The following is a 12503-nucleotide window of genomic DNA, read 5'->3' as shown; positions in this document are numbered from 1 at the left end:
TGAAGCCTATCATTTTTAGTACAAGAAACGGAAGTTGAGTTTCGCGTTGCCCTGCAAGTAATGTACTGTGTTGGAGTCGGTACATCTGCAGCATTTCATTCGGCGCACCTGGTCGTGAGTCGTTCTGAGATACTCTTCTTGCTCCTGAGCGTGCAGTATTACTATATGTACGCTCTCATAGCGTATCACTTGGGGCAACGCACCATTAGAGACATTTTGCTCCACTTTCGGTCTCTTTGCTTGTTGATGGAGCGGTAGAAGAAGAATGTGAACATGTATAGGATGATGTTCATCGCTGTTATAATGATAAGATCTCTGTTTCCGCGTTTGTCTGTACCGAATATCATTAGTGCTCGGTCGCGATGAACTCCAACAATACATACATAGTGGCTTTCATCAGATTATAGACGCGTGAGTACGTATGGGTAAAAGCAAAATAACATAACGAACTGCGTCATCAGCTTGGTATATATTAGCCTGTGTCATTATGCAAATGAGTTGAGCATTCGCGACAAGCAGTAAAACATTCTTATATACCCACCGATACAATAACACCCGCATTAAAACCCATATTAAGCAAGGAGGCGGAGACCGTTCGAGTGCCGACACTGTTGGAGTTCGCGGAAGTCCAAGCAACTTGAATCGGAATCACGTAGGGATAGCCGGTGATTAGAGTAACCACGGCGTATGTAACCCAGGACGAGGTGTGCTTCGTAAACGTCTCGAGCGCGATGAGCAGCGGTAGCGCCCAGAATTGCAGGATGACTGTTGCGCAGATGCGGCTGTCGATGAACTCGCTGAGGTAGGACGACAGCAGCAGGGTGAACATGCCCAGCACCACTGACGGGATGCTTAGTAAATTGGACTGAGTTGTGCTGAAGCCCAATTTGCGGAGCGACAAAGTCAGATACGTCTGTGGAGGAGTCACGGGGACTTTGCGCCAATTGATTGGTTCGCCGTTCGTGAGTAACTGTGATACTACCAGACGTACTTTGATGCGTGAGGGCTAGGACATACAGAGGCCATAGACGCCAGTCCTTGAGGACCTGCATGAGTTTAACGAATGTCAGGCCTTGACGGTTGTGCATGTCCGACTTCGATGGATCGTCACGCAAGACTCGATTGACCATTATCACTTCTTCACTGTAGATGGGATCAGCAGGGAAGTTATGGAAGCGATAGCTATGAAAGAGCGCACCGCTCGGTGAACCAACCGTTGGGTCGGTACCATGCCTTCGTTTGAGTGGGTCCTGCCGGCATCAAGAAGAAAGAAGCAATGCCGACTAGCAAGGTCAACACCCCTTCAATGAGGAAGAGGTACCGCCAGCTTGCCATGCCTGCTACGCCGTCGAGACGCAGAATACCTGTAGCAAGGAAGGCGCCTACAACCTGAGCAAGGTAGTTGGAAATGTAGAACCAAGCTAATCGTATGGGTACTGTCGACCAGAAATATGAGTATGATTTGTCCACATTTTAAGTTAAATGATGATCACTCACGTTCAGCTCGTGTGTAAAAGTACGACAGGTAGAGGATAATGTCGGGCACAAACCCGCCTTGCATCATCCCGAGCAGGCATCTGCCCATGGTCATGATCTCCTGATCTCCGCCACACTCAGGGATTCACAACGAACCTCGTCGCCAAGAATGAGCTTCTGTTGGACAGCCAGAATTGACCAAGGCCTACAAGGCTCCATAGTACCATCTAAATGTCGACGACAATTAACATCAGGAGTAGCTTATAGCGTGAACCGAAGATATAGTATACCTGACATGGAATCCAGATATCTGGTCCGATCTTCTTGGAGATGAGCTGGGCCGGAAGTTCTGAGAGCAAGAAACATAGCTTTTCAGGGCATCAGCTTCGCACGCGGACAAAAGCCGCACTAGATTCAATCTCACTCGGAATAGCGTGTTGCCGAGGTTGAAGTCGTCTGTCGTCATGTGCAAGTCTTGGAGAAAATTGTCCGTGTTCGCCTGAGAGAGGTTCGAGCGGTCAAGGTCCAAGCAGAAGAACATGACGACAGTCCATATCATAATGAGACGGTCAATCTTCCGGACTAGGTGCTGCCGAAATGTCACTGATGAGGTCCATGTGGGAGGGCAAACTTACATATTCTTCACGCCATGTCCATCTTGCAGTCGGGTCGAATCGGTGAGCATTCTCATAGTCTGCTGGAGGTTTGTACAACTCGAGCGTAGATGAATCATCAAAGACCGACGCTTGCGTCGCTATACTGTCCAGATGCTCTTTAGGCCGACGTTGCCAAAGTAGTCTGCGTCCATGTCGCTTCACCGGGGCGCCTAGGGGCGCCAGTCGTTCCAAGCTGATCGAGAAACTGTTCCTGTCAGCGTCCTTGAACGACTCATCGGCAGCTAATGGACAAGCGGTGCGTGGGACGGTCGACATCGAAGAAGGCACGCAGGAGAACTGAACCAGTTAGCATTGCCCTGCTGCTAGATCTTTATATCCTAGCTTAGCGATAGAAAGCATCAGAAAAGCGGAGGTAAGACGTACCGACGGCATACTAGAACATAACGAATAAGATATCCAAAGCAAAGGCGCTACTCAACGGTATTGCTCTTCATCGCGTTATGTGTGGCATTCTCTCGATGAGAGCGGGCGCTCTGATTGGTTGCGGAATCTACTTCATCGGCGCGGGCCGGTCATTTGCAGGCAGAGAATAGGAAGAGAAGGGTCGGGCCGGGCTGATAGCAAAGTCAAAGAAGCATCGGGTAGTCCGAAAAACCCCAAGGAGGTAACTACCCGATATTGACCGGATCTACTTGCTCCGCTTGAGGAGGTAGAGTGGAGCATAAAAGACACTTTAGGGATTGAAGCTCGCGCGGTTTCATTCTATCGTTCAAGCGTTCAAAAGGAATCCGGGACGCGCGAATCTCTGATGACATTGCGTCTACGCCAACATGCTGAAGGTCTACATGATTACATTAATATGCGAAGCGGAAGTTTAGCTTCTCGTTTCCCTGTATTTGCAGATGAGTATGATGCATTCTGACCGTGGACGCTGTGATGCACCTTATCCGTGGTGGTATCTAGGTATTGCTGTTGCTCCTGCATAGGGTATGTCAGCCTCAATTTGTGCGGAATCAATCGGCCTGTCTGTAGACACTCACATCTGGGGTCATCGCCTTCCATTTCTTGTCACGCCAGTTGTTCAATGAACGGTAGAAGATATAAGTAAGGATGTATAAGAAAACGTTCATGACACAGATGGCGATCAGGTCAGTGTTCCCGCGCTTGTCTGACAAACATCGTTCAGTAGCATGTTTGATGTGTCTCATACAGGGACTTACATAATGGCTGCCAAATGTCGACCCCTTCCGTGAGTTGCTATACATTTTATGATCTAGCTGAGAACGTACCGCGTCGTTTGACCGATAGATATTAGCCTATTGCATACGGTTTCCTTTTAGCTATGCCAATATACCACGGGCAAGAATACTTACGGCCACAATACCGCCAGCTTGGACGAACATGTTATATACCGACGCCGACACTGTTCTTGTCCCGACACCGTATGAGTTTGTCGACGCCCATGCAACTTGGACCGGGTGTACATAGGGGAAGCCAGTAATGAGGGTTACAACGGCGAAGTACACCCAGGGCGAGGTTGCATCAGTGAACGTGTGCAGAGCAATGAGAAGAGGGAGTGCCCAAAATTGCAGGATGACACATGCGCCAACTCGACTATCAATGATCTCACTCAGATAGCATGAGATGAGAAGAGTAATGATGCCGAGGACGATCGATGGAATACTGAGCAGATTCGACTGCGTCGTGTCGAAGCCGAGCTCCCGCAGCGACAACGTGAGGTACGTTTGTGGGGGAGTCACAGGAACTGGAAAAAAGGCTGAGTACGTTTTCGCTGTCTATGAGCAAACAGGCGTACTCAAATGCGTCAAACCCAGAATGTAGATCGGCCACATTCTCCAATCCTTCAGGATTTGGAATATTTTCATGGGCGTCAGGCCTTCGCGGTTGTGCATGTCCGACTTCGCAGGATCATCCCGGAGGACCCGATTCACCATGATGATTTCTTCCCTGCAATTTGTATATGAATAAGTCGTGACGCTCATGAAATCGATATCTCACCGTTCCGTGAACCAACCGTTGGGTCGGTACCATGCCTTCGTCTGAGTGGGGCTAGGCGGCATCATGAAGTACGATGCTATGCCCACTAGAAGAGTCAATCCACCCTCGATTAGGAACAGATATCTCCATCCCGCCTTGCCATTGACTCCATCTAGGCGGAGAATTCCGGTTGCAAGAAAGGCTCCGACGAGAGATGCGGTGTAGTTCGATACCCAGAACCATGCAAGTCGAATTGGCACTGGTAGAACGTTAGCATCGGGATGCCAGCGTCAGAAGCATGACGACCTACGCTCGGTCGTTGTGTAGAAATACGATAAATACAGGATGACGTCGGGTATGAATCCGCCTTGCATGAAACCCAGCAGACACCTATTAAATCTTCGTTACTACAGTTCCCGTGATCGCGGAGTCCAATTCACCTTGTGGCGAGAAAGGATCCGCGGCTTGTGAGCCAAAATTGTCCGAGAGAAACGAAGCTCCAAAGGATCATCTACCGTGCGTGAGGTTATGTATAGACGCTGAACGAGGATAGATTTGCGGACTTGGCTTGGAATCCAGATGTCGGGTCCGATTCTTTTCGACACGAGCTGTGAAGGAAGCTCGGCGATTAAGAAGCACAACTACTTTTGCGTCAATCTCCAGATTGCCGTCCGAAGTGAACGATCAGCCCTACCTTAAAAAGCGAATTCCCCAGATTGAAATCGTCGGTGTTCATATGTAGATCAGTAAGGAAGTTGTCCGTGTTCGCTTGCGAGATGTTCGAACGATCGAGGTCCAAGCTGAAGAACATTATGAAAGCCCAAATCATGATTAGCCAGTCGATCTTGCGAACTAGGCGCTATTCAAGCCAGTTTGCATGATGTTCAAATACTATAGGATAGTGTACTCACAATTTCTTCACGCCAGGTCCAGCGTGCGGAAGGATCGAACCGGTGCACATTCTCATAGGTCGGCCGTGGGCGGTACACCTCCAAAGTAGCCGGATCGTCAAACACGGATGGCTGCGTCGCGACGCTATCCAGATCGAACTTTGGTCGCCTGAAGAAGAAGCGTGAACCCTCCTGGTTGATCGGAGCGCCTAGCGAGGGCACCCGCTCCAGGCTATCTGTCGGACTGAGCTCGTCCCCATCCTTGTCATACTTGTCTGAATCCGAATCTGGTTTCAACTGCACAGTACGCAGGATGGTAGCCATATTGGCGGAGAGGAGAGCGAGCTCGAGAGGGACTCCGCTCCGTCTATCGCGGGCAGCGCTCTTATACGGCCAGAGGCCAAGACAGTGACCAATTCTGAGATAACGCACGAACAGGGTGATAAGTATTTGGATTCCACACTATGCGCTTTCTGTGAGTCGCAACGTATGGCGTGAATTGCGTTTTCAGATTCCTGATGGCGATACTCCGCCATGGCGTTTGAGCACGTGACAGTATCCTTGCAAACGGAAGTAGGAATGCCCGGTGTCAGTAAGTAATAGCCACTAGTAAAGGACTAACGATATTGATACAATGGGATTCATCTACTATTCTTTTCACCGCCTTGGCATTCCCCTGCCCCGGCCTCGCAAGGCACGCTGTGCTGTGCCTGGAGGTGCTTTCGGACCCGGATTCGCCTACGAAGTATACGTTAGATGACGAGCAAAGCAATAAGCGAGCTAAATGACGCACCCCCTCGCTTTGAGGTCCCCGGACGGTCTCATCGACACTGAGAATCAAGCAGGCAGCCTCGGTCGCGCTACTAATAGCGTTCACCTTCACCAGGCTCGGCTCCCAAACGAATGCTTCCATGTTGTTGCGAACGCCTTCGGAACCATCAACGTCCACGCCAGACCATGTCTCGCCGGTGGCATGCTTCATTCGAAGCTTGTTCAAGATGTCTGTGGAGTCGAGACCGGCATTGTCGCAGATCTGACGCGGGATGATTTCGAGCGCCTTGGCGAACGCGATCATCACGAGCTGCAGCTTCCCAGGTATCGACAAAGCGTGCTTCCGGATGTGCGCCGACAGATCCATCTGCAGATAACGATATGAGCAAGTTTTACGGGAGAGCACGAATGTATCCTGTACCTCGATGGCGCCTCCGCCTGCAACGACGTCACCATTCTTGACTGCCCTCTTCACCACCATGATCGCGTCATGCAGACTGCGTTCAACCTCTTCTATGAACTGCTCCGCACCTCCACGAAGCAGCAGAGTACATGTCTTCGCCTTCGGGCATTCTTCGAAGATGTTGTATCGCTCGCCGCCGAACTGTCGTTCTTCGAAACGCCCGCAAGTGCCTAAATGTTCACGGCGGATGTCCGAGCACGTTGACTGAATGGAGCCGCCGACAGCTTGCACCACTCTCTGCAAGTCCGTGGCAGGCACGCGACCTGCACAGAAAATGTCACGGTCCGCAAACCACTGAGTAGCAAGGTCTCCGATTGGGAGCTTGCTAAGCACAATCTTGGCACCAGTTTTCTCGATGGCCTCAAGTTTCCGGTAAATGATTTCCCATTCTGCATCGACGATCGCCTGGTAGTCTGACACGGCCTCCACACGAACCTCAGCGTTGTCCTTCTCTGCCTTCAGCTCCAGCTCGACGTTCAAGCTGAGGACGAGAGGATCGCGGAAGGACTTGGGCTGCTGCTCGGCTCCGGCGTATGTGAAGGTCTTCTTGAATGCAACGCCGTTGACCAAGAGGGAGTCCTGCATGCCTCCACCAGCAATCTTCTTGACGCCGATGAGGTTTTCATCCAGGTCATCTTGATCGAGACATAGTACAGCATCAACAACCATGTTGGAGAAGAAAGGCTTTTCGGAATGAATGAGTTTTGAGGACATCGACGTTGACGCGCATTTGAGTAGGAGAGAGCGGAAGTGTCTGTCATCGATTTGTTAAGTTTTGAGATGTATGTACGACGCAAGATCGTCTCTTACTCTGGATTTGACTTGTCGACTGTGACCTGAATGGCTTTTATACGGTCGAGTGCCTACAACACTCTTCAGAGCGTGATGCATGCAAGCAGTATGCAGGCAACTCACCAACTGCGCCGCCTGACGGAAACCTTTCATGATTATCTGCGGACTGACACCTTCTTCGATGTAGCCTCGGACCTCCTTTAGTAGCTGCGCGGCAAGAAGGACCACACTTGTTGTTCCATCTCCCACCTCGGCATCTTGGGCTCGCGCGATGTCGACGAGAGTCCTGGCGGCAGGGTGAACAATATCAAGCAACTTCAGGATAGTCGCGCCATCGTTCGTGATCTGAGCGTCCCCCCTTTCATTGACTATGAGTTTGTCCATGCCCCGAGGTCCAAGCGTGCTGGAAAGTGTCTCGGAGATGGCAAGACATGCCGAAATATTGGATAGCAGTTGTCCCTTGCCCTGCGATGTATCCGTGCCCTCCTTAAGGAGAACCACGGTCGGTTGCTACGGGCATTGGCTTTGGTATTGTCTCTAGCAACACCCAGATGGATACCAGACTCACCATAGGAAGACCGCGCTGCATTTTGTGTCCGTAATGAAAGCGAGCGAATACGCGAATACAAGTCGAAAACAAGCGTAATAGCACTCGATTGACGCTTGTTTGGCCGGCGACGCGTTGGTGGCTGAAGATCTGTCAAGCGACGCGTCTTGCTGCTTCTTGCGCGCGTCCTACTGTGTCCTGGTTCTAATGTCTGGGCCCCGCCCTTCCGCCTTCTTTACAGGCTCTGATGAAGACGAGCCTGATAACGATGTCACAATGGACACGGAAGAACGGTCTAGCCTTCCCAAGCCGGGTCCACCTGTCAACGACCAAGCACTGTTCTTCGCTGACAGTGACGACGAGGATGCTGGCGACGCGACACTACCCCAGGTATCCTTCGCTGGAGATGATCTACTTGCCGCTGTATCTGTGGATGAGGCAGACGATGTGTCGATTCCAGACTTCAATGACGCACCTAGGGCATCCAGCGTGTCCAGTACATATTCTACCAATGAGCCCAGAACTTCTTCCCCAGTCCCCTCTGTAAATTCTGCTGAGCGCCCGACAAAAAAGCGCAGATTGTCGTCCGAGCCTAAAGTGCCATCACCAGCTGCTTTCACGTCTGTATATTTGGGTTCTTTCCTGGTGGCAAATGCTTGGAGCACTGTCAGAGGCTCTGGCTATGTGAAGGCTGGAGATGAGATACGTATTGAACGAGACACTCCTGAGGACCCGACTCCGCCTGAATCCAAGAGAACCAAATCGAAGGACGTAAAGGGAAAGAGCGGCAAGAAGCAGCTCTCGATCGCAACCATGTTCAAGCCTCAACCTGCGAAACCTTCCAAGAAGAAGCAAGATACCGTTGTACGCCTTACGAACACGAGAGGATTTGGTGAGTGTCTGGATCCCGCTCGCGTGTGCACCTCTTATGGTACGGTCAGAGTTTGGTAGGCTGCCTCAAGACGTCGCGTCTTGGGCATCCAAGCTCTTGGACATGGGTGTGTCTTCTTCACGCGCCATTAAACTTGAGTCTTACATCCCGCAGATATCGTGGATTTCCGCGGAAGCACTGTTGTCGACTGTTCGACCACACTCCACTCCGGAGCTGATATCATCGTGTCGCTTTCTGTCTACATTAAAGCTTCGGCTTTCCAAGTTCTCCGCACTTCGTCTGATGAGAAGGCCCGAGTCATGTTCAACGAAGGCCAAGAAACAGCATCTGAACAAATGCTGCGCGAGCGAAAACACTCATTGCTGAGTCTGTTTGACGTTCTTGACCTGAAACCGCGCAGAGGCAGCAGTTTCACTCGAAAGCCACACGGAGAGCTGGACGGGAAAGACCTCGAGGTTTTGACCCAGAGGCGGGCTTCTACTAACGAGAAAAAAGTCATGAGAAAAGAAATAGTAGGTGATGGAGAAGAAGTAGAAGTGGAAGCGGATGGCGAGGACCTATCGGAGAATGAGCTGAGTCTCATCTATAAAAGGTACCGTGTTGATACGTGGACTTGCCGGACGGTTAGTGACCTTCCACAGAGCGCAGGAGAACGACCAGAAGCTTGGTGAAATGGATCCAGCCAACAGTTTTACGCTTAATCTTCGGCCTTATCAGAAGCAAGCATTGCTGTAAGAGAGCTTAGCTTGTGGGTTATGATTTACTCAATATCAAGCTTCCAAAAGGTGGATGCATTCTATTGAGACGGGTGCCACATCTGCAAGAGAAGGGAGTTCATTGCATCCTCTCTGGAAGGAGTAAGTGCCCGTGCAGCTCATATGTCCGTGTTCCTACACTGACGCTGTGTAGATATGTCTTTCCGTTGGAACCGAAGGACGGCATCATCGACCTGACTGCCGATGAGAAAGCTTTTTACTTCAATGAATACTCCGGTGAACTGAGCTTGGAATTTCCGAAGGCGGAAAGAAAGTGTCGGAGTGGAATCCTTGCGTGAGCCACAGTGTATGTCTATGAATTTCGTCGTCTGAGCAGATTGCTAGGGATGGTGAAGTGCCTAGTCTCCTAGTGTGATTATCATTGTACTGACTCGTGTCCGCAATCTTCCGAACTGTAGAAAGTGCGTGTGCCCTTGTACGTGTGGCAAGTTGGAAGCTGACATATCCACTCGCAGTGGGCATGGGAAAAACCATTATGCTTTCAGCTCTCATTCAAACCGCGTGTGGTCCAGAAGAACCTACTCCCGAGCCCGACACAGGTCGAATATCCAAAAAGCGACAGTTAAAGCTGAACAATGCATTCCAGGCGACGAACAAAGTTGAAAAGCGTCCGCGAAGGGGTCCATCGGCTACACTTATTGTCGCGCCAACTTCTCTCCTCTCGCAATGGTCCGAAGAGTTAGGGAGATCGAGCAAGCCAGGGACACTCAAGGTGCTCGTGTGGCACAGCCAAAATCGGATAGATCTCGACACAATCCTTGACTGCGACGATCCAGTCGATGTCGTTATCACGTCCTATGGTACCTTAGTCTCAGAGCATTCGAAGTCTGAAAAATCAGGCGGTGGTGTGATGCCACCCGTCTTTGAAAGTACGACATCAAATCATATGCAGATTTCGCGATGTTAACTTACTGGATCACATTCGTGCGTTTCCAGCCGAATGGCTACGTAAGTCATCATCCGCTGCACCCTCTTGTACACATCTCCTATCACACGCTTACAGGGGTCATCCTGGATGAAGCGCATCACTGCAAATCTCGGCAGAGCAAAACTGCTCGCGCAGTATATGCATTACGTGCTAGGCGGAGATGGGCTGTTACAGGTAAGTAAACATCGGATATCAGCGAGTTGTATTTTGATTCCATTTTACGACAGGCACACCGATCGTCAATCGACTGGAAGACTTGTATTCGCTGCTGTCAGTCAGCTTTGCCCTTTCGTTGATGTCCATCTCACCGTGCTCCCCATTCAGTAAATTCCTTGATTTTACACCTTGGTCAAACTATACCTTCTTTCGTTCGTGAGTATTCGAAGCCTGTAGAGCCGTCGGGATTTGCTCATAGTGGCGAAACTCAGATTTATCACGCTACCGTTTCTGGCACGGGACCCCAAAGCTGTTGAAGTGGTCCAAATCATACTCGAGAGTGTCCTACTGAGGCGCACTAAGGATATGCGAGACACGGATGGCAAGAAGATTGTGGAACTCCCATCAAAAGAGGTGCAGATCCAGTCATCTTGCGTAAGAGTCTTGCTGACCAGGAGTCAGATTGTTGTCGAGAGCCTTGAGTTCTCCCCCTTAGAACGGAAGATCTATGACTCATTGTACTCGGATGCAAAGAAGAACTTCGAACAATTGAACGAGAAGGGGCTCATCAGCCGGAACTACACACATATTCTAGCTATGCTTATGCGGTGCGGATCTCAAGCGCCTTGCCTCGATGTGTAGCGGAACTAACGTGATCGTTCGTAGATTGCGTCGAGCTGTCTTGCATCCAAACCTAGTACTGACAACAGCATCTGATCTCAAGCAGCCGTCAGGCGATGGCGAAGTGAACGTCCAAACTTTGATTAAGCGCTTTGGTGAGGGTGACGACTCTGCGGGTGACAACAAGGTCTTCGCAGAGGGCGTACTCGCGAACTTGGACGAGGAAGAAGAGCGGGAATGTCCCATATGCTTCGACGTAATGGACACACCAACTATCATCCCTAACTGCATGCATCAATGGTAAGTTTTCTCATGCTGTGAAACTCACCATTGCACCAACCGTATTTCTTCGCCAATAAGTTGCAAAGACTGCATCGTTGCATACATCGAGACCTGCAGGGGAAAAGGTGAAGATGGCAGGTGCCCCACTTGCGCGCGGGGGCCGGTGAAGGTATGTTCGCTGCCGCTATGAGGTGCTAATCTGGTCAAACATCGCCTCAGGAGGGCGACCTTCTCGAGGTTGTACGGACTAAGCAGGAGCTTCCAGAGGATGGTTCCGCTGCAGGACAGTCCTCACCTCCTACGATTATCCTTCGCCGGAACGACTTCCGCTCGTCGACCAAGTTGGAAGCGTTGCTGCAGAACCTACGTAAGAATTCACGACTTCGCAGTCTGCTCCCACGTTTTCTGAATATCAGTAGGTCACCTGAGAGAACAGGATCCGTGCTTCAGAGCAGTCGTGTTCTCACAGTTCACCAGCTTTCTGGATCTGATACAGACTGTCTTGGAACGGGAACACCTACCTTGGTTTCGCTTCGATGGCTCAATGGATATAAAGAAGAGAAATGAGGCGGTTTCTGAGTTCAAGGAACCCTCAAAGCAACCAAAGGTTCTGATCGTGAGCTTGAAAGCTGGTGGTGTTGGTCTTAACGTGAATATTCTCGTGCTTTGAGATGACGTTTGCTGAAGCTTTTTTACCACATAGCTCACAAATGCCAATCACGTATTCATGGTATTCTTATAACCATCTTGTGTGCAAGGCTTGTGCTGAATCGGTACAGATGGATTGTTGGTGGAACGCAGCCACAGAAAATCAAGGTATGCTGTTGACAGTCGCCCGCATCACGAATGCTCATTGTCTCGCCTCCAGCAATTGATCGAGTCCACCGAATCGGACAAGAGAGACCAGTATATGTGAAACATTTCATCGTCAGTATGATACGTGTATACAATGGGATTCGACGCTAATAATTTTGCAGATCTCCGGGACTATCGAGGGACGTATCCTACAAATTCAGAAGAGGAAGGCCGCCATTGTGAAGGAAGCCTTCCGCGGCAAGGGTGAAGGTGATCCGGAGAGCGTAGAAAATCTTCGAATCATGTTCGGCGACGATTAAATTCCGCGTTGCCATGACGGCATGGATCAGGGGCCGACTCCCACGAGGGCGCCTCTGTCACGACATTCATATATGCTGTGTGATCTGTACTGTAAATAGCTATCAGTTCGAGAGCACTGTCAATTGGGCGCTTCGTGCGCATACTGTCGGACCCGCAATACGAAAGGTGACTCAATTGT

At 50.4% G+C, this 12503-nt stretch overlaps 3 protein-coding genes across 3 annotated transcripts; 1 reads left to right on the top strand and 2 right to left on the bottom strand.

Moving 5' to 3' along the window:
• Positions 1-15: 15 nt before the first annotated feature.
• Positions 16-5305, bottom strand: POSPLADRAFT_1128288 (hypothetical protein; the record flags this gene model as incomplete). Its single annotated transcript, XM_024483723.1, has 12 exons — positions 16-51; positions 3036-3071; positions 3134-3261; positions 3379-3409; positions 3467-3858; positions 3910-4061; positions 4113-4350; positions 4402-4481; positions 4532-4602; positions 4655-4732; positions 4786-4950; positions 5003-5305. The coding sequence occupies 12 exons, from the start codon at positions 5303-5305 to the stop codon at positions 16-18; spliced, it is 1710 nt and encodes a 569-aa protein (XP_024343753.1).
• A 246-nt stretch (positions 5306-5551) lies between these two features.
• Positions 5552-7602, bottom strand: POSPLADRAFT_1063860 (hypothetical protein). The gene is made up of 6 exons (XM_024481732.1): positions 7576-7602; positions 7131-7517; positions 7026-7078; positions 6174-6969; positions 5775-6119; positions 5552-5719 (listed from the first exon to the last, which is right to left on the bottom strand). Exons 1-6 carry the CDS (start codon positions 7594-7596, stop codon positions 5639-5641), a joined length of 1683 nt encoding a protein of 560 aa, XP_024343752.1. The 5' UTR covers positions 7597-7602; the 3' UTR covers positions 5552-5638.
• Positions 7603-7761: 159 nt separating this feature from the next.
• POSPLADRAFT_1175676 (hypothetical protein) lies at positions 7762-12445 on the top strand (the record flags this gene model as incomplete). Its single annotated transcript, XM_024488372.1, has 22 exons — positions 7762-8043; positions 8128-8446; positions 8496-8552; positions 8600-9038; positions 9088-9177; positions 9232-9303; positions 9356-9496; positions 9652-10091; positions 10159-10170; positions 10226-10324; positions 10378-10420; positions 10475-10522; positions 10579-10720; positions 10769-10914; positions 10973-11227; positions 11288-11378; positions 11429-11576; positions 11629-11858; positions 11913-11939; positions 11989-12025; positions 12078-12136; positions 12187-12445. The coding sequence occupies 22 exons, from the start codon at positions 7762-7764 to the stop codon at positions 12322-12324; spliced, it is 3315 nt and encodes a 1104-aa protein (XP_024343751.1). The 3' UTR covers positions 12325-12445.
• Between the last annotated feature and the right edge of the window lie 58 nt (positions 12446-12503).

Source organism: Postia placenta, assembly GCF_002117355.1.
Source record: "Postia placenta MAD-698-R-SB12 unplaced genomic scaffold POSPLAscaffold_1, whole genome shotgun sequence".
Taxonomy (NCBI): Eukaryota; Fungi; Basidiomycota; class Agaricomycetes; order Polyporales; family Adustoporiaceae; genus Rhodonia; species Rhodonia placenta.
This window is presented reverse-complemented; position numbering and strand designations above follow the sequence as displayed.